The 21,766-nt window shown below is 31.2% G+C and overlaps 1 protein-coding gene across 1 annotated transcript in view; it reads right to left on the bottom strand.

Moving 5' to 3' along the window:
• Positions 1 to 6,854: 6,854 nt before the first annotated feature.
• The window catches only part of LOC134724478 (transmembrane protein 184B-like), a 33,841-nt gene continuing 18,929 nt past the window's right edge, over positions 6,855 to 21,766 (bottom strand). Inside the window, exons 3-8 of the mRNA XM_063587513.1 lie at positions 17,678 to 17,843; positions 16,792 to 16,882; positions 16,059 to 16,134; positions 15,207 to 15,298; positions 13,932 to 14,101; positions 6,855 to 13,198 (exon numbers count right to left, since the gene is read on the bottom strand). Coding sequence (XP_063443583.1) covers positions 12,645 to 13,198; positions 13,932 to 14,101; positions 15,207 to 15,298; positions 16,059 to 16,134; positions 16,792 to 16,882; positions 17,678 to 17,843 — 1,149 coding nt within the window. The 3' untranslated portion in view covers positions 6,855 to 12,644. The remainder of the gene's footprint in view (positions 13,199 to 13,931; positions 14,102 to 15,206; positions 15,299 to 16,058; positions 16,135 to 16,791; positions 16,883 to 17,677; positions 17,844 to 21,766) is intronic.

Raw genomic sequence — 21,766 nt, 5'->3', positions numbered from 1 at the left:
TACAATAAAGATCGACACAGTCGTCTCTTTCAAAAATGTTTTAAAAAAATGTTTGATATTTAATGTATTGATATTCCAAATGTTATTTCAACTGATCATTCGGAGCGTACGATTAAATTCGCATTGGACAATCTATTTGAAAATGTGTGTAATAAGGATGATGATGGTTATAATTATAATTCATTTATTATCACCAAACAATAATACACATGAACTGAGTGTATGATATGGGACGATTAACTGGACACTTCATTGATGAGTTTATCCTGACACACCTGTCTATGGATGGACTGTTTTAAATAAGCGAACTGGTTAAACCCCTCCCAGCTGTCAAGTGGAATTAATCAAGTAATACATTGCTGTGAATTCGTCTTTTTCCTAATTCATTTGCCACTCGTAAATCTTATAAAGACGGAATGTTCGTCTGGTGTACCAAATTGAAAGCTGTGTAATTTGCAAGAGTGTTTACACCTTAGTCAATCCTAATCCTGGTGAACTTTTAGTCACGCCTGTTAAAGTCACTGATGTCATGGCATAACATATCAAAGGTTTATATTTACCATAGAACAATTAGACAATATCGGGATGCATCAAAACCTAGGAACGTCAAATGGACATCACAAAAAATAGACTAAACAGTAAAAGTAATAGTGTCTACAGACACACAAAGAACACTGCAACACATAACTAAGATGATAAACAACGTCAATACCGATACTTCAAGACCATGTTGAATTATTTATGAAGTTGGTACGGAATATTTATCATCAAGGTCTTGGTATATTCGGATGAACTTCTTTAAAAAAAGAATTAGACGTTCTTTGACATAACCCTCGTACATCAATTTTCTGCTCAAACACTGGTGACGTTTAACAACATCAGAGTAGTAGCTGCCAGAATGAGTTGGGAAATGTATCCAATATGCAGGTTAATTTATTGTATTGCTACTAACATTGGGAAATAAAGGCAACCGTAGTATACCGATGTTCAAAACTCATAAATCGATAGAAAAAACAAATCCGGGTCACAAACCAAAACCGAGGGAAACGCATTAAATATAAGAGAATGACAACACAACATTAAATGTAACACACACAGAAACGAACTAAGCATTAGACAAAACCGATGAGATAAATAACAAGTATAACATCAAAACTAAATACATTATTTCAAAATTTGTCTCAGGTTTGGGTGATTGTTAACTTCACCCATTAAGCTCTCAAAACCCTGTTCAACCCCACGACATTCATTTTGCGCATGTAAGTCGTTGGTTGTTGTTTTTAATAAGATAGGCCGTTAGTTTTCCCAATTGAATTGTTTCATACTTTTCATGTCTAACCTTTTATAGTTGACTGTAATGAATTGGTTTTCTCATTGTTGAAGCTGTTTACTTACATTCTCTGAATTTGAACTTTGGTGGATAGTTGTCTCAGTGGTAAACCAATCATATGACATCTCATTATTTTCATGTTAAAATTTTCCATTAAAAACATGTCTTAGATAAGGAGAAGCAATAATGCTTTTGATTTGTCCTATTTGTCCTATGACTTGATCTGTCTTTGTTTAGTTTAGTCCGGCGGCTACAAGCATATTTCAGACGAATTGTGCACATCCTGTTACAAGCATGAAATTTGGCATAGACCTTCCTCAACTATTACTCTTTTATTTCAGATAGGGAGGCATTTCAAAAAAATGTCTCACTTCCGGTAAAATCCAAAATGGCGGACGTCATACTTAAATCAGCCCAATATCGAAGGCTAGAGTGTAAACATGTGTTATTATCATGCTACTATCATAATATTTGGTACAGACCTTTTTTTTAACTACTTTTGGATAAATTAAATAGATTAGATGTCTTTAGAAACCCCACTTCCGGTTTAAATCCAATATGGCTGACATTGTACTTAAATAAGCTTATTTTTTAGGAAGGGTAACTGAAATGTGTTTTAACGTTTGGCTACTATCATTACATTGTGTATGAACCTTTCTTTGGTGTTTCTGATGGATACAATGCATAAGACATATGTCTTAAAAACCCTTTCTTCCGGTAATATCCAAAATGGCGGACAGAGAAATATCAATTTTTTATTCAAATTTTCATTTTTTTCAAAATGTAAAGATGATTTTATTTTGAGCTGATCATTAAACTTTTGGCTTACAGTTATCCTCAAAACCACTTATCTAGCATGTTGTAAATATTTAGATATAAAGTTGACACTTCCGGTTAAAAATATGACGTAAATTTCAAAGATGAGTCCTCAATCTATTTCTTCGATGTAGAGTTTTGGATAGATTGAGTAAAACAAAATAAAATCACTATAGTACTAAAAATTATTTAAAATTATTACTATTTGGCCAAGAATACCTATTTATTCACAGTCACCATGACATGCACACATCGCAGTGCACGGGATACCCGATTTTCCACATTAAAAATGACCGCGGTATCCTTTCTTACATCCACAATGTATAAGCTTTTGACAAAATGATAAGGCCTCAAAAAGAGTTTGTCAAAAGTTATCCTCTTTGTCCCCGCCTGGAGTTGGTAGCATAAGAGCCAATCCCAAGCTTGTCTCCCTTAACACCTACCTAAGTATATTGCATGATTTACATGCTAGAAAAGACTAGACCAAGTTGGGGGAATAGCCTCAAAAAGACGTCCCTGTTGCGCAAATAGTAATTTTCCTGCTTCGTTAACCATGTTATACCCATCTGTTAAGTTTGTGCGATCTTACAGTAAAACCCCGGTGATTTAGTCTGATCAATCATCATTCTTTTTGTTAAAGTCACATCTTCAAATGCAATCAATGTCTCCCACATAGTCTTTTTTCCCCTTTCAAGCAAAGAGAGAACCATATCACAACAGGTTAAGACATGGATCACAATAAGTGTTTCAGATCACTCAGATCACTCATTGACAAATGCATTTTAATCCAAAGTCTGTTGCCCTCTCAAACACAATCCATAGTTCGTCTACCCCTATGTCACGGAATAGCGAAATAGTAGTGACAGCATCATCATTAACGACTGTTCGAATCATGACTCGTTAAAGTGCGTGTTTCACTGCATCAGACACATGCACCATGATTTTAGTGTCTGCCTCTAAATGTGAACTTGGTGCTAAACTTGAAATACATTACGTGGTGGATAAGATAGAATATCCTGAACATTTGTTGCTATAACTACCATACGCATCCAAGACTTCATCCACTCGTATTTCAGTTTCAAGGTATTTTATTTAGGTAAGGACATAATATCCAATCAGCATACTCAGTAGGCCGCAATTCACAATCGGAGAGTTGATTTCCAACATTTACAAAGACTGTGGTACTGTTTCTCACATCCATAAATTCTGCAAAAACACATATTTTCTTGCCTTGTTAACCTAATCTGTTTCTTTTTTTTTTCGATCTTCCAACAACACCATGTATCGTTTTCAATGACATAAAACATCAAATCCATATGGTGATGTTGGCTGGTCAATCATCATTCTAAATGCTATAGTCACATCTTCAAACTCCATTAATGTCACCAACGCAGTTCCTTCGCCAGCAAACGTGTTATCTTTTAACGCTTAGTGCATTTGAAAGGTCATTGGTTGATATATATCTTATACTTTTCCCCTTCCAAATGCAAACCAAAGTTTGTCTGCCCCTATGTCACGGAATAGCGAAACAGCAATGACATCAGTATCGACTGTTTGAGTCATGACTCAGTTAAGTCTATGTTTCACTGCATCAGACACATCTATCTTGATTCTAGTGTCAGTCTCTTCGTGTAAACATGGGGCTAAACTTGAAACATCATCAAGTGGTGGATAACACTGAACATCCTGGGCATTTGTTGCTTCAACTACCTTGTACTCAAAATTGTATTGAGCAAGCTCCTGTGAATGAAAACTTAAAAGTTCTTTCTTACTGTCGTCATCTCTCAGGAAACTTTCCCAATTTTGAGGATGTTTTTAATCCTGAGTTCGTCTGTGTATTCCCTTTCTCCTAAATGTTGCCCTTGTTTCTTTTAGCAGCTTTCAAACTACCAGTATTTTCTATTTTCACATCAAACACTACATCCACTGTTGTTACAGTTTCAAGGTGTTTCCTAACGAGTATGCTGATTGGGTATTATGTCCTTACCTTAATAAAATACCTTGAGACTGTAACAAGAGTGGATGAAGTCTTTGATGAGTATGGTAGTTGTAGCAACAAATGCTCAGGATATTCTATCTTATTAACCACGTGATGTATTTTAAGTGTAGCACCATGTTCACATAAAGAGACTGACACTTAAATAATGGTGCATGTGTCTGATGCAGTGAAACACGCACTTAAACGAGTCATGATTAACAGTCACTGATGATGCTGTCAATACTATTTCGCTATTCCGTGACATAGGGGCAGACGAACTATGGATTGTATTTGGGGAGGCAAAAATCATTGGATTAATAACAATCAATGGCCTTTCAAATGCACTAGTTAATGAGTGATCACACACTTTTATTTCTGACCCATACCTTATGACGGGTTGTGATACTGTTCTCTCTTTGCTTGAAAAAGGGGAAAAAAAAGACTGAGTTGGAGACATTAATGGTATTTGAAGATGTGATTTTAACATAAAGAATGATGGTTGATCAGCCTAAATTACCGGGGTTGTACTGTAAGATCACACAAACTTATCAGATCTAACATGATTAACGAAGCAGGAAAGTTAATTTTTGCACAAAAGGGAAAACTCATTTTAAGTGAGGCTTTTCCCACGAGTTGTTCTAGTTTTTTCAAGCATGTAAAACGTGTTATATACTAATGCAGGTGTTTAGTGAGACAAGCTTTGGATTGACTATTATGCTACCTAGTCTTGTCACTAATGGATTGCGAAGGGACAAAAAGGGTTCCTTTTAAAAAAATCTCTTTCTGAGACCTCATCATTTTTTCAGAAGCTTGTACATTATGGATGTAAGAAAGGATGCCGCGGTCATTTTTAATGTGGAAAATCGGGTATCCCGTGCACTGCCTTGTGTGCATGTGGTGGTGACTGTGAATAAGCATGTATTCTTGGCCAAATAGTAGTAATTTTAAATATTTTTTAGGACTATAGTGATTTTATTTTGTTTTACTCAATCTATCCAAAACTCTACATCGAAGAAATAGATTGAGGACTCATCTTTGAAATTTACGTCATATTTTTAACCGGAAGTGTCAACTTTATATCTAAATATTTACAACATGCTAGATAAGTGGTTTTGAGGATAACTGTAAGCCAAAAGTTTAATGACCAGCTCAAAATAAAATCATCTTTACATTTTGAAAAAAATGAAAATTTGAATAAACAAATGATATTTCTCTGTCCGCCATTTTGGATATTACCGGAAGAAAGGGTTTTTAAGACATATGTCTTATGCATGGTATCCATCAGAAACACCAAAGAAAGGTTCATACACAATGTAATGATAGTAGCAATACGTTATAACACATTTCAGTTACTCTCCCTAAAAAATAAGCTTATTTAAGTACAATGTCAGCCATATTGGATTTAAACCGGAAGTGGCTTTCTAAAGACATCTAATCTATTTAATTTATCCAAAAGTAGTACAAAAAAAAGGTCTGTACCAAATATTATGATAGTAGCATGATAATAACACATGTTTACACTCTAGCCTTCGATATTGGGCTGATTTAAGTATGACGTCCGCCATTTTGGATTTTACCGGAAGTGAGACATTTTTTTCAAATGCCTCCCTATCTGAAATAAAAGAATAATAGTTGAGGAAGGTCTATGCCAAATTTCATGCTTGTAACAGGATGTGCACAATTTTTCACAAAGCCGCCGGACTAGTTATCCTGTTAACTGTATCAGAAATAATTAACTATGCAGTATTTTTTTTATTGATAGTTAATAACGTAAAATTATAAAAAATACTGAACTCCGAGGAAAATTTAAAAGAGAATGTCTTCAATCAAATGGCACAATCAAAAGTTCAGACACTTCAAACGAATGGATAACAACTGTCATATTCCTGACTTGGTGCAGGCATTTTCTTATGTAGAAAATAATGAATTGAACCTAGTCTTATAGTGCTAAACCTCTCACTTGTTTGACAGTCACATCAAGTTCCATTACATTGACAAAGATGTGAACAAAACAAACAGACATAATATGTAATGTTGATAATATTTGTCAATTTTCTATAGCTGATTGAATATGTTACAAAAGCCAATAATAAATATATTGAAAGTCAAATTTCTTCAGTCAATTCTAATGGTGTGTTAAAGTTATAAAAAAATTGGTAAAAGTCAATTTGAGCTATCTTACAAGGACAGATGAACAGATAGACATAGACATTGGTGTGTTAATTTACGTTTCTTGATTGAGTTACGCCTGCCAATTGATATTTTATCGTGTGTTTTTCTATGTTGTGATGTTATGCTATTGTTTCAGAAAAAGGGAGAAAGTTTGGTACAATTAAAACGTTTAATCCTGCTGCAAATTGTTGCACCTGTCCTAAGTCAGGAATCTGATGTACAGTAGTTGTCGTTTGTTTATGTAATTTATATGTGTTTCTCATTTCTCGTTTTTTATATAGATTAGGCTATTGATTTTCCCGTTTGAAAGGTTTTACACTAGTAATTTTGGGGTCCATATAGCTTGTTGTTCGGTGTGAGCCAAGGCTCCCCGTTTTAGGCCGTACATTGACCTATAATGGTTTACTTTAATAAATTGTTATTTGGATTGAGAGTTGTCTCATTGGCACAAACACCACATCTTCCTATATCTATTAGATTACAATAGTATGTCCAGTCTTTGACTGAGGTATCCAAAGCTATGATTAGCGAGTCTGCGAGTTAAATGAAAGTAGTTAATAAGTTTTCTTTATAGAGATTTTTATTAGTACGTCATCAGAGTACAACATTTATACAACATTGGCACTTTTGTTCTTTAATTTAACAACGACAAGAGATCTACAAAAATAGCTATTAATTTTCACAATGACGTATAACTTATCACTCAATTCACTACTAATTTTAACTAAGACTGAGTATGGCTAATCTTGAAATACTGAAAAACATAAAAATAGTTTGTTTTCTTATTTACAAACTAAGAACATCTGATCTAACAACTAGCAAAGGGAGATAATTTTGATACACAAAAACTCAATGATGTCCAATAACTCTTTTCTCTACTTAATGTATAATAGAATGCTTCTAAAAAAATACTACTCATGAGAAAGAACTGTTTCATACAATGATACTCTTGGACTTTCTCCAACCTCGTGGACTTTCTCCCACCTCTTGGACTCTCTCCAACCTTAATGGTCTCATAGAGTAATGAAAAAGTTTACTGTTTACATTCAGATTATATTTCACTTTTATTTTTTTAGGATGTTCATAATTTGATGAGTTTTCCCACTTTAATTATCAATTTCAATCAAATTCTGAAAGCACAATTCATTTAATAGAGTTCTTACTAAACTTTACTTTTGTACCTCAGGCATAGATTACCTTAGCTGTATTTGGCAACACTTTTAGGAATTTTGGTCCTCAATGCTCTTCAACTTCGTACTTTATTTGGCCTTTTTAACTTTTTTGAATTCGAGCGTCACTGATGAGTTTTTTGTAGACAAAACGCGCGTCTGGCGTATACTAAATTTTGTCCTGTTATCTATGATGAGCTTATTTACTTTAAATCAAACAAAAGAAATATGAACTTCTTATTTGTATATCATGATTTTGTTGCATTAATCTTATATGTTTCATTTTATTACCTTAAATATTTCTTTAAGCCCTTAACTTCTTAGTTAGTTGCAGAAAAAGTTTCAAACACACAACAAATGGCTATAAAAAAGAAAAAAACTTAACAAAAAATATTTTTTTAAGTACATAGACCAATGTGAATACAGGTGCTCTGACAAGCAAAAATGTTAAATGTAATCTTAAAAGAAAGCTCCAGCACAAAGCTCTTGTGGAAAATTTCAAGGTTTCAAATTTGATTTTCTAATCATATTATAGGCAATCCATTACTCAGTAAAAAAAAGCCTTGAAACAAATTTCACATGAATTTCATATCATAAATTTATATAAAATAAACTTGATTTTCAGACAAAATTAAATTATACCATATATTCTAAATTTATAGAATTTCTGATGTGAGCTCTCATTTTAAACAAACAAAACTTGTCAGCGATGCATGTATCGTAAACAGTCTTTCACAAATAAAATCTTATTTACAAGTGTTATTCTAAATAAATATCACAACTATTTCATAAAATATATATATATATATATCTAGTTTGGTTAAATGTCAAATCTATGACAGAAACCCTACAACAAAGCTTTAAACAAATAAGGTTGTGAAAGAAAACATCACACAGCCTTCAACAATATACATGAATGCCAACACATGTGAATACCATTTCTATCAAATTCTTGTAGTTGAAAGTATATTCTAAAAAAGGTTTCAAATTTAATTCCTTAAAGACATTTTTATGCAGTATAAATAACAAAAAATTTAGATTGTGTTCATATATGATATGCATATATTAGTTAAAAGTGATGCCATTCAAAATTCAAACTTGATCTGTGTTTTGTGATAATAAGCATTGCCATAACATTTGGCTATGGCAAACTAAAGTTAGAGAACAGAAACTAGTCTTGGGAGATCCATATGAATGTACACATATACAAGTATAGCATATAATGCCCCCTCCATGTTAGCAGGGGCATAACAATATAGGTATAAACATCTTAAACAACAACATAGGTTATTCAAATTTCCAATCTGATACAAATTTTTTTTAATTTTTTTTTGTCATGTTAAACTGTTGCCTAATTAACTAACATATGTGTTTCCACATATCATTTAATTCAAATTTGCATTAAACCTGTTTCCATCGTTTTATTTTTGCAGTTATCTTAAAATTATTAATGAAAAAGGCCTTTTGAATCCTATTTAGGACTGCATTCATTTTTTGTACCAACAAATATGAGATGAATTTAATTAGGCTGAAGTGGACTGCCCACACTGGGCAAGCAGAAATGAAAGGATATACCTAAGCTATATCATTCATTCACAATTATTGAATTAATAAATAAAGAATGTGTGATATGTCAACAAAATATGTAGGGAATTCCCCAAAATTAAGTACAAGAACTGAAACTGTAAACTGTTTAAAATATATCACAATTTGTATCCTTATCATAAACATTAAGTTCTCATGATACATCCCTCTATGAATACTATTACAGATATGTTAAATAAGCAAAATAAAAACTTCTGATGTTAAAAGATATTACATACCTAATACAAGCAGCCAGATAAATCACAACATTATAGAAAACAGGAGTGATGAGAGATCAGTTTTTGATTAGATTGGCTGTACCTCCTACAGTGTGACCAATTTAAAAAAAAAAAGTTTGTTCAAAAGTTCTGTCAGAGACAATTGAGGTTACATATAACAAAAAATACTTTTATAAGGATCAGGTCCTTATTCAACTGATGGCATCAAATACTATAATACTCAGAGACAATTAGGTCCAAATTATCATTAATGTACTTTCTCTAGAAATTAAGGGCTGTTTAAGAAATAAATGAATTGGGAAGGGGGGGCAGAAGGAACTTTTTATTTGATCTTGACATACATTAAAGTTTAGCTTAATTCATTTTAATTCATGTATTTTTGTTCTTCTTAAACATGTTAAATATTCACCACCCATCTCATGTCAATTTTAGTATGGTGAACATAACCTATTTATAGAAAATTTTTAAAATGGTGAAAAGAAAGGTTTATGATAAAATTTATTAAAGTTACAATTATGTTTTTTTAAATACAGCACAGATAGAGAAATATATTGTTACTGCAAATGAGTTTATAATTTGTAGCTTTTCTTAAAGAAGACTACATTTTAAGCTTACTAGTTTATTTACATTTCACATGTTCACAGACATAGTTCAATTTGTGGTTATTGAAAGCTAAATTAGAATTCTGTTATCATTTAAAATACAAAAATGCTGTTTACTTCATAATCATTATCTATGGTGCCATACTTCATATACCCATAATAATAATAATAATAAAGCCTATTCAATAACATACATATATCTATATAAACTACATAATATACATATGTACACAATATATAGCAAATACATGATATGATAACTATATTATACATAAACAATGTCCGCACAGAGTCAAAGACCACATACTGCAAGTCTATTTGGTAAGAGGGCAGGACTTATATAATGTACACTTATGAAAGAATGTGAAAACATTATTTGCAAGGGATATATAAATATACTGTTGATTCAAAAATCTTGAGAAGTACATATATGAACCAAAAATTTAAGTGGTCGAATTTCCCAGTGCTTTGTCTGGGTAAAATGTAAGTGTAAAGAGCTGTGATAGATATGTTCTTGGAAAAATACAATCAACACCTGATTTCAAGGGAAATAATTTTAAGGTCTGAAATGTGCATGTATTTTTTTCCAAATATTTTCACAAAAATAAAATGGTGAAAAAGACTTATTTACATAAAAAAAAGTGCAAATAAAAAAAAAATTGCCAAAATATAATTATTGCACAAAATTTTTACTCCCTGTAATCATTGTTATAAAAGAACAATTCTGAAATTGCACTATTTTCACAATGCCATTTTTTTAAATTTCAAACAATACTGTACAATTCTTACACATATATACATAATATAGTACAGAAAATGGATATTATACAATTGATATATAACCCTACAACCTTTCATAATAAAACTATGACATTATTAGATATTTTGGGAACAATTGATATAAAAACCATTTAAATGTTCATTTAAAACTCAGATTTTTTTTTTGAAATTTGAATAAATATTTTCTTTATCACAAAATTTTGCATGTGAATCTATTATTTCAGACTTATACACTAATTAAAACAAATCTATCTGCGAGTTCAAACCTGCCATTCCCTAGCGTAACATTAATGGTTTTTATTTGAAATAATTAGTTAATAACTGTTAGAAATCACAAAAAACAATAAAATATAATGATATAAATGTTGATTTCAATACAAGGTAAAACATTTCTTTTTCTGTGATAATGACTGAAAAAAGATATAAGCTACTGCTTAAAACATAACTCAAATCTGACTAGAATTTGTGTAAAAGAATTTTGAATTGTTACAAATTACACAAGACATAGTTCTAGGTTAACGGAAATAACTCTAAATTTTTTTTAACAATCTTAGCAAATCAAAAATGCTTTAAATGACTAAACACATAATCCCTAATAGCAACTAAAATAAATTCATGATTATTTATATATGATTGGTTGATGATTATATATATAAAAATAAAATTTGTGACAATCTGCTTTAAAATGATAAAATGGCTTGATCATTGAATTGTGACTTTTCTATCTAGTATTTATCTTATTAGCCACTAATAGACATGCCATCATATTACAAACACATATTTTTTAAAAGTGCTTCCAACAATTAAGATAAACAAGATCAATAACATCAAAGAGACATCAACCCACAGTAATACATATCAACATAGCAACATAGTCTTCAACAATAGACAGAGAGCCGTGGTGTAGTGGTTAGTGCATCGGACTTCTAGCACAAAGGTTCCTGGTTCGATTCCCGTCTGGGATGAAAATTTCAGGAACTCAATTTTCGGCTCTCCCTTGACACCATTTGCGAGTATGGTCTTGAGGAAACAATGATAGTCCGTCGGAAGGGGACGATAAATGGCTGACCCGTGTTAAGAGAGAGCCATATCTCTTGCACGTTAAAGACACCCTTGTAGATTTCGAAAAAGAGTAGGCTAATGCCGCTACAAGGCAGCACTCGCACCCGCAAAGTGGAAAGGGATTACTATAAGTTGCAAAACTTGTTTCCCAATCCACTATAAATAAATATGTTTAAACTAAACTAACAGACAGGGGTGTATACAATATATTTCAAGCACTAAATTGTTGCATGTCTATAAGGGTTTTGAAAAAATTTAACAGAAAAATAGAAACTTCAAGAAAACAGTAACTGCTTTTTCAAAACTGTAGTCATGCTAGTAGGATATTAACTAATTAAAAAAGTATCTTTACCAGAAAAGAAGGTCAGACCAAAACATAGAGTCAAGGCAAACTCATAAAACAGATATGAATAATCCTTCTTTCTAATTAACTCTTAGACTGCACATACTGACAAACAAATTCAAGGAGAAGATGTACTTATCAACACAAATAAAAGTAGGATGAAAAAAACGTGTAAATTATTCAAATCTTCACCCAGTAATGATCATTTTGTATTCAATTGTACACATTTCTTTAGTGATGAAACAATGTAAATATTATTTTAAATATATGATGTTAAACTTGCTCTAAAATAACCTGTGAAATGAATTCATTGTTTGTTCCTTAGTTTATATATATAACAATTTGCAAAGTTACAACAAAAAATAGTATTTTGAAGAAAAAAATTACAACAGTTTTGTTCTTTAATGTCACACATAAACTGAATGTCTTTGTGTAAAAATATTCAATCTATAAATACATTAGACTCTTTTGAGATTTCAGCCTCAATGTATAATTTTACAATGCTGTCATATAAAATCTCTGCATCAAACCAGCATTCACTAATTAAAAGATATCATTTTAACAGCACTTTACTGGAACTCATCATCAGATGAAAGCAGAGTGGTCTTTTCATTGTGAGACCTACGGTTAGGTGGTGGTCCCCTATGTACACCTCCTGCAGGAGTCGTAGTAGACAGATTGTGTTGTCTTGTCTGTATGACATTATTGGCAGGAGATACACCATTTTGTGTTGGCCTGTTTTGGTACTGGTCACGATATGGCCATCCGTCTGCTGCTTCTTCCTCTTGTGGGATTTTACTTCCCTGTTGGGTGTATTGTGAATAATTTGGATGAAAATTATGGATAGCATCCTGCATGATGTCACGAGGATTCATTGTTTCTTTCAGACTACTAGAAATGCTCTGAAGTGACACTGTTTTGCCCGTGTTGGAGGTAGGACCAGAACTATATATAGAATGTGGGAAGGCTAACCTGAGGGCAATAGCAGCCAGTAACATTTCTATACAGATGAAGAAATTCTGATACCCTGCTGAAACTGTTCCCACTCCTGCCTTCAACAGTCCATTGTCGGAGTAAATAGGACTTATCACTTGTGCTTTCTCAAGGATAGCCAGAACAACTCCTGTACAGAAAAAAAATCAAAGAACTGTAAGCGGTAAAGGCAGTTATAGAACATAACTTTGTGACTAAAAGATTCATGAAGTTTTTTTCAATGATATTTTTTGAAAGCCATATGTACATTTTTCTTAAAAATGCTTTTAATAAGTTACAATATTACAATAACATACATGGATTTATAAAGCAGTACTTAGGGAAAAAATACTGAAATACCACCTGGTATATGTGCCTATTTTTCCGTGTTCAAGTAGATGAGTAGGTAGCCAACCTTTTTTGGTAGCTAGCCTAGGCAGGTTTTTCACTTCACAACATATAATCTCTATAAGAGTAAAGTAGTTTTCCTGCATTTAACTCCATTACATTTTGTGTATGTACCCATTTTAAAAGCTACTTAAACCAACTGTTATTTATTATTGTGTTTAGGAATTACTATTCTTCTGGAAGTTTAGGTTTGTTTGCCGTCTTATATTTCTAGAGAATACTGTAATAATTTGTTCTTCATTTGAAACAACAGAGGATTCTTCCTTTGTTTGTGGATTTCATGGGTATAGTTAAACCACTTATTCAAATGCTCAATGTTATTCAAATTTCTACAGCATGTATAGTCTTGTTTGATATGTTGTGCAAAAACATGAAGTCAAATATCCAGGAAAGTATAAACTTGTCAGTATGAATCAATTTTCTTTAAAAAAACACAGATACTTAAAACAAAACTCATGATAAGATGGCCTACTTACCTTGCCAGAATGACAAGAAAATGACAGATTTGATTGTACAGAACTTCAGTATTGGTTCGTAGGGACTCAGAAGCTCCTTGGTACCAAAGTAAAACAGGAACAGAGCATACAAGGCCAAACTAATGGACGTGTTGTAAATCAAGGTCACATACAAATATCCTGAATCAGGTCTAAAAAAATAAAAATCTATCATAAATTTGAGTCAGCAAATGATGTATAAACAGCTACACAATATATGTATAGTGTTCAAGAAATTTATGCTGAGGCAACACACACAAACTGATGGTGACGTTCTACATGTTACTAAGACCACATCAAATTAATTCAAAGTCTTTATGACTCTTTCATTTGAACAAGGGTAAAAAGTGATCAAGTTTTTTTTAATTATTTCTTATTTCAAGTTTGGTTTTGGCACATTAAAAGTAGAGTATGTTTTACTAGTGAGCTGTATTCTTTAAAAAATATTGAAAGAATATAATGTATATGTAAAGAATTTCTGCACAAATATTCCAAAGATGTTTTCTTGCATAATCAGTGAACTTTGACATGTGTGTGTATTCACAATTTTTGTTTTTTGGTAAACTTTTCAGGCTTGCAAAAGGATGATACTGTGGATTCATTTATTTATGTGGATACCAATTTTTGTGCATTGAGGAAAATTTATGGATATCTAATTTCATGATTTTGGAGAAATCTGCATACAAGCCTATAGAAAATTTGGTATTCGTTGAACATTTAATTTTCGTCTGTTTCGAAATCCACGAAAAATTGATATCCAACAAAAATAAGTGTTAATCAAGAATATTTGAAGAAGGAGGCTCAACTATCAAAAGAAAGACACAAAATCTGACTAAATTGCTTTGCTGGTAATAAGCTTGAGACTCAGTAAGTGTCTTATCTTTAATTAAGGTGGTACCCAACACTTTCACTAAAATTAATTTGGTTTGTTTAATTTTCATAAAGTTTTGACATATATGTATTTACTTTGACCATTTAGTCAGAAAAATTACACTGGTTATATAGCAATTTGACAAACACCAATTTTGATCATTGAGAAGCTTAATATTCCCTTTGCAACACAACGTAATTAACACGTTAAGCTGACTTTACAGAGTTATCTCCCTGTAGTGTTAGGTACCACCTTAAAAAACTAATAAAGTATCTAAATAAATTTTTTGGGGTTACTGGCGTATCTGTAGAACCCCGGAAATTTAATGCTCTATAAGAGTTATGAAATAACTAAAATTTAAATTCAATCCATAAATCATTACTTACGAGAAGTTTCCATCTTTGTACAGACTGAAGGCTTGAAGTACTAATGTGATTACAGCCATCACAGGTTTAATGACACAGAACTGTAGGGTGGCCTGAGAAAATGAATAAAAAGAGTTAATCAACATAAAATGAGGAATGTGTTCATGGGGCGGGTGATGCTCCTACTTTCATATAACATTATATATGAGCATTACTAAAGAATGGTAAAATTGACGCTACTCAATTTGTAGTTTATCTGAATTTTGTGGTAATAAGCATTGTGTATAAATTTCATAACATTTGATTGAGGCAATCTTAAGTTAGAGAATGTGGTATTTATTAAATCTTCATTTGTATCATTTTAACTTAAGAATTAATGCCATTTAGTCCCTTTTCTCAATGAATGTTTTTTTGCATACTTGATTCACATAGTATTTTTCAATAAAATGCTGAAAATATGCTTTAAAGTATTAATACATTGCTAAAAAACAGTATTTCATCAATAAATTAAAGTCAGATATTCTTATGAATATCTTTTTCATATTGGATGCAAATTTTATTAAGTCTGGTGCCGACATTTTGTAGTCAAAGCGTTTCAATTGAGGTACTACACAGGCATCAAAATGAAGTAAAGAGGGTGGCATCAAAAGGCGTGACTATGGAGGAAAGGGTTAAACATGGGTATACTATTGCTGCTTCAAATTAAGAAGACTGCCATGAACAATATAAACAGAGAAAATTGAACATTGATTGATTGATTGATTGATTGTTGGTTGCTAAATTGAACAGAAACTATTTCTATTCTTTAAAGTAACTATATTTTTTTTTCAAAAATCCTTTGCCATAAATCGTAAATTATATATATGCATGTACCTGTTTACAAAACCTGAGAAATCCAATGGTGTACTGCCTTCCAGACAAACAACAGGTACAGTAAAACCAACTAGATCTGAAACATACAAGAAAATATCATAAAAGGTGGAACCCAACATTTTCTGACACTAAAATCAATTTGGCTAGTTTAATTCTCATAAAATTTTGACTAAGTATTTACTTCGACCCTTTGACAAAAATTTCAAAAATCTTGAACCAACCATTTTATCAGAAAAATTACACTGGTTATATAGCAATTTGACAACCACCAATTTTGATCATTGAGAAGCTTAATATTCCTTTTACAACACAACGTTATCAAAACGTTTAGCTGACTTTACAGAGTTATCTCCCTGAAGTGTTAGGTACCAACTTAAATAATTAATCTTCTTGGTGGCATCAAATATAGTAAAACCCATTGAATCCAAATATATTCCAGGACAAAATTACAAAATATTGTAAGCAAAATTAATTTTATCGACTAAAAAAAAATACACTAATCAAACATGTTAAAATTGTTGGGAATATACATGTGAAACTTTGATCTTCCCCTTATGCTTAAATAAATCAAGATCTCCAAAAAAAGTATGTGGAAACTGAAGATAGCTAGACTGAACTTTACACAGAGCAAAGACTTGCACATCACTAGTTGAAGCCCTCCACAGCAGAATTCTACATATCAAACATGTTTTTGTCACCACATTACCATGATTTCCATCTCTTTTTAACTTACTTAATAGGTTTCCCTCTGATCTCTGACATAATAGAGCTCTCTCCACCAAGGTATTCAAAACACAGGCTAAGGAAACTGTAGATGACAAAGGCTGAAATAAAACAACAAAGACATTAAAATCTGTAAACAATTTTGTTCTTGTTTTGTATTATTTCGTAACAATATTTCCCAATATTGCTACAAAATACAAATAAAACATCATCTACTGTTTCACAATCAATCACTTTAAAAAATAATGAATATTAATTACTTCATCATGTTTATCTTTTATATATATATATATATCATTTTATGCAGTTGTACTGGCTGAACATTATCATTGTACTTTATATACCAATATCAATGTATGTCATGTATATGTTTGCTTATTTGTTTCTGGTCTTTTCTATGATGAGGGCCTCAGGGAAGATTTGAAATATAGCTAACTGAATTTCCTCTCAAAATAAAATACTGTTGTTGTTTTCTTTCTCGTAACCAAGAAAAGTGAGATTTGTACTTTTTATGAGCAACAGGATAACATTGAGATTGCCACATATGATGTGTAATCAGATTATTACACCTTGGTTTTTAGATTGGGTTCATGTTGCTCAGCCATAAAAATTTTATGTAGTGTATTGGAAAGTTTTTATCCTTTTTATGTTGCTTTTTTTTCCTTTCGTTTTTAGTTAGTTTAAAAATTTATTTATCTGGTTTGAAAACTATGAACTTAATTGGACAGTAATAAAAAGTGATCAGATGTATTGTTTAGTTCAAACCCTGACTCAACTATTCCATACCGAATCACTCTTGTTTCTGTGAACATATGTTAAAAGCAAAGAAATATATGATATTTTGTACACAATAAAACAACTATAATTGTCAAAATACACCTAGTCTAGTACGTTACCTTCATAACAGTCCCGTATACTGTCAAAGTACACGTAGTAATTGTCATTACTGAAAAACAGTAAACTCAGGAATGAATCAAATGAGTAAATAGGTACTATAAATAGAATCCTTATAATCCAACGCTGTTCATTTGGACACGTATAATATCGCAGATGCAGGTATATCTGAAAATAAGAAGAACAAAAATTACAATATTGTCATGACAGGTCTAAGATATAAAGCATTAATTCATCACTGAAAAATTTTCTTGCACATTTGATCTTACCTCAATGGTAATATCCTTGCTGGGCTTCTAAAATGTTGTAAATTACAAATTTTTCAATAAAAAAATATCTCACAAACAGGCTTTGAAAATTTTGGCAAAATGCATGCTTCCAAAATGTTGTATGTGAACTTGAACATTTTTGTAAATAGCAGTGAAATAAAAACTTTGACATTTCTGGATTATCCAAGAACTTCAATTATTTTCACAGAAATAAAGAAATGCACAATTATTTTTTCTCCCAAAGCCATTTAAACAAGGATTTTCAAGTTTTTATAAAACATTTTGAAAGCAAACTTCACAAACAACTAACATTGGAAATTTTAAAATATGTCTTATTTCACACACTTTTCGGGGTCATTTTACTGCATGGTATTTTGACCCCGGGTTCAATTTTTAGGGGGTTCAAAATACCATATGACACAGGTACTAGTTGATCAAATGACATTTGGATGCAATACTGACCTCTGTCCATGGCCTCTGTCAATACTGATGAATTAAAAATTCATATGAATCTTTCAATGTACAATATTCATATCTCTTGGAGACAAGAATACAAAGTTCTTACAAACTAATAAAAAAATCAATCGAACCAAAGATTGTTTTTCATTGCTCCCTGAACAAACAGACTAATATCCTTTTGAAAAAAAACACCTCATTAATTCTAGATCTGCTAAAGTTTACCTGTAGAAATTTAATATCTTAAGGAAAAAAATACTGATTTTTTTTGGGGGGGGGGAGGGAGAGCATGCTGGATCACCTAGAAAATATGGATACTGCAAATCACACACTTTTCTAAATCTAGAGTGATTTTCTTTTCAAATTTCCACCTTCTAATATTTTTTTGCTGAAAAACATTTATATGTAAAATGTACAGACACATTTATTTCAGTTCAACAAACTCTTAATTAACACAGGATGAGAAAATAGCATTTGTCATTGTTTTTATTCCACCCTGTATATTTTTACGATTATTAGAAAAGAACAATAAGACGTTACTGAGCATGATTCTCTGATCAATTTGACACGATTTGACAAGTTAATGCTTTCTACATAACAGAGATTCTGAACCAGAGAATCTATAGAAATAACATGGTTGTTTAGATGTCGTGTTGAAGCCTTAAATAACAGTGTAAGTACTGAAGACACATAAAATATATTGATGAGATTGTCACTGGGAAATCACCATATAGATTCTAGAATCTAATCAATGCTATACATCTCCATGAATTCAGGAAAATCGCTGTTCTTAAAAGTCCATTGAAACTACATATCAGTACAGCATATATTAAGACTTTTCTGTCACTGTTTAAACTTAGCTGTTGTGGCTTCGTTATTTTATTTTGGAGGGGTATTAATTTGGTGGAATTTGCCAGTAAATGTATAAACTATGAATTTAAATGTTTATAAATACATGTTCTGGAATAAATAACAGTTGTATACTAACTTTGGAAATCGAATTTCAAGAACAACAATTCATTATCCATGAAAATAAAAAATGCAGTAAATTTTCCATTTGTAACGAAGTCACAACAGCTAGTTTAAATAGTGACAGAAAAAAGTCTATCGATAGGCTGTACTGATATATGCAGTTTCTATGGACTTTTAAGAATAACTCTAGAACGGTTAATGTGATGCCACAATAATTCAAACTTGATCTAAGTTTTGTACATGTTTCTGGTAATAACCAAGGCCAGTACTGTGGTCGTTCCTGACCTGGTTATTCATCTTGCTAGGTTGGGGGAACTAGCTGGTAGCTTTGATATGAATACATGTTAACTTAACACAGATTCAAAGTTCAATATATAATGTTTATTAATCAGCATTCAATATAGTTATCAATCACAATAATCACAATAATCACAATAGTTCATGAGACATAATAAAACAGCATGTCTAATATAAATCCAAGTCTATAACACTAGTGTCCAATACGTGACTCTAAGGCAAGTGTCAATACTAACTGTCCCTTACTACATGGTCAACTAATATATATTGTTTCATTATTTAATTTACATAACATTAATACTTATTTATCTAATTTACATAATAATACTAGTTTATCTATTTCCCAAATATCAAGTCTTTGTGACATAACCTAAATCATCTTAAAAAGTAAGAAATCCTTTTTGTATATATAACACTTCTTTAATCCTTAATTCTCTATTGTCAATTTAGCCCTCAGAGGATTACATAATAATTTGCTTTACACTTATCTAAAATTGTGAAGATTTATATTAACTATTTATCAAGTCAATTATTTCTTAAGCTAGTGCTAAATATCTTTACTAATACAAAATTATAACAAATCTTTGAATTCCACATTTTAACATTCTGACATCTAAAATATACTGGTTATACCCTTCCCTTCGTCGCCAAGATTGCTCCTGCAATCTTCAATTAAAATACAACATACATCATAAAAAAAAATTAATATTATACACACATCATATAGCAATAATTGAATTACTGATTTCTGTCAATGAATATTATCATGTATAAAAAAACAAATATTGTTAAAACAATTACACGACTGATTCCTGTAAAATAAAATATAACTATATATACATGTTTTTTGGTTTGGGGAATGGTCAAGTTTAGATTGTCCATATCAGGGAAGTTCTCTGAAGTTCACTAATATTGACAAGTCCAACTCTCACATAATTAACGACAATGAGCTCATTGCATACTTCATGAAGTATTTCTGGGTGCATAAGGGGGCATAAAAAATAGCAATATAACCAATATAGCTGAAATATAAGATTATCAATGTCTTATCCATATCGGTCATCAGCTACAAGTTAACAATATTAGTAATCATATCATAAATATTACTCATAAAAATAAAATTATCTATGTCTTACACATGAGTATGAAATATATCAAAGAATTATCTAATTAATATAACTGAAACACAAAACATTAATTAATAACATATCATAAGCAAAACATATCAATAAGTATTAAGCAATTATAACTGTTTTTGTATTAAATACATATTCAATACATATATATAAGCAATATTTTGTTCTTGGGTTCAATCGTCATATTCCATGCAAACGCATTTTTGGGGAAACACATAGTTGATAGTTCTTACGGATTAATGTTTATATATTTCTGGTTCAAGTTTTAACTTTATTGTCTCTTAATCTTCATTACTATATTCATGTACGGTTATAAAAATGTCACTATATATTATATATATCACAAATCTCTGCTAATTAGTTCCTATAATATTAAATAAATTTTCACTAGATAAAATATTATATGTCCATCATTGTTTGTCTTCATTAACTTTTAAAAGCACAATATGGTCACTTCTATGGATCCACCATTTCATCATTTTGTGGGTCCACCATTTCATCATTTTTGGGTCCACCATTTCATCATTTTGTGGGTCCACCATTTCATCATTGTGGGGTCCACCATTTCATCATTTTGTGGGTCCACCATTTCTTTATCTGTGGGTCCACCATTGGTAGGTTACTTCATGAATGTAAGTGCAACCAATATCATAATCATACATGACACCAATTAACCCTTATCTCTTATTATAATTAATTCATTTATTTATTTATCTCTTAAAAATATTCACAAGAATACCACAATTTTAGGCCAGTAACTGAACTACCTATTTGTAAATATTACAATAAACAACAATCTACATGTAAGAATTTCTAATTCTCTTCCTTTTATATTTTATCTTAATTTCCTATACTCTTCTTCTTATTTCTAATTTATATATTTAGCAACTGTATGCTAGTTTATTTTGTACTTCCTTATTAAGTACTCCTTAATTATTTTATCTCCTTAGCTAAAAATCTT

The sequence above is a fragment of the Mytilus trossulus genome, chromosome 7 (genome assembly GCF_036588685.1).
Source record: "Mytilus trossulus isolate FHL-02 chromosome 7, PNRI_Mtr1.1.1.hap1, whole genome shotgun sequence".
Lineage (NCBI taxonomy): Eukaryota > Metazoa > Mollusca > Bivalvia > Mytilida > Mytilidae > Mytilus > Mytilus trossulus.
Note: the sequence above shows the minus strand (reverse complement) of the source record. Positions and strands in the feature narration are given on the sequence as shown.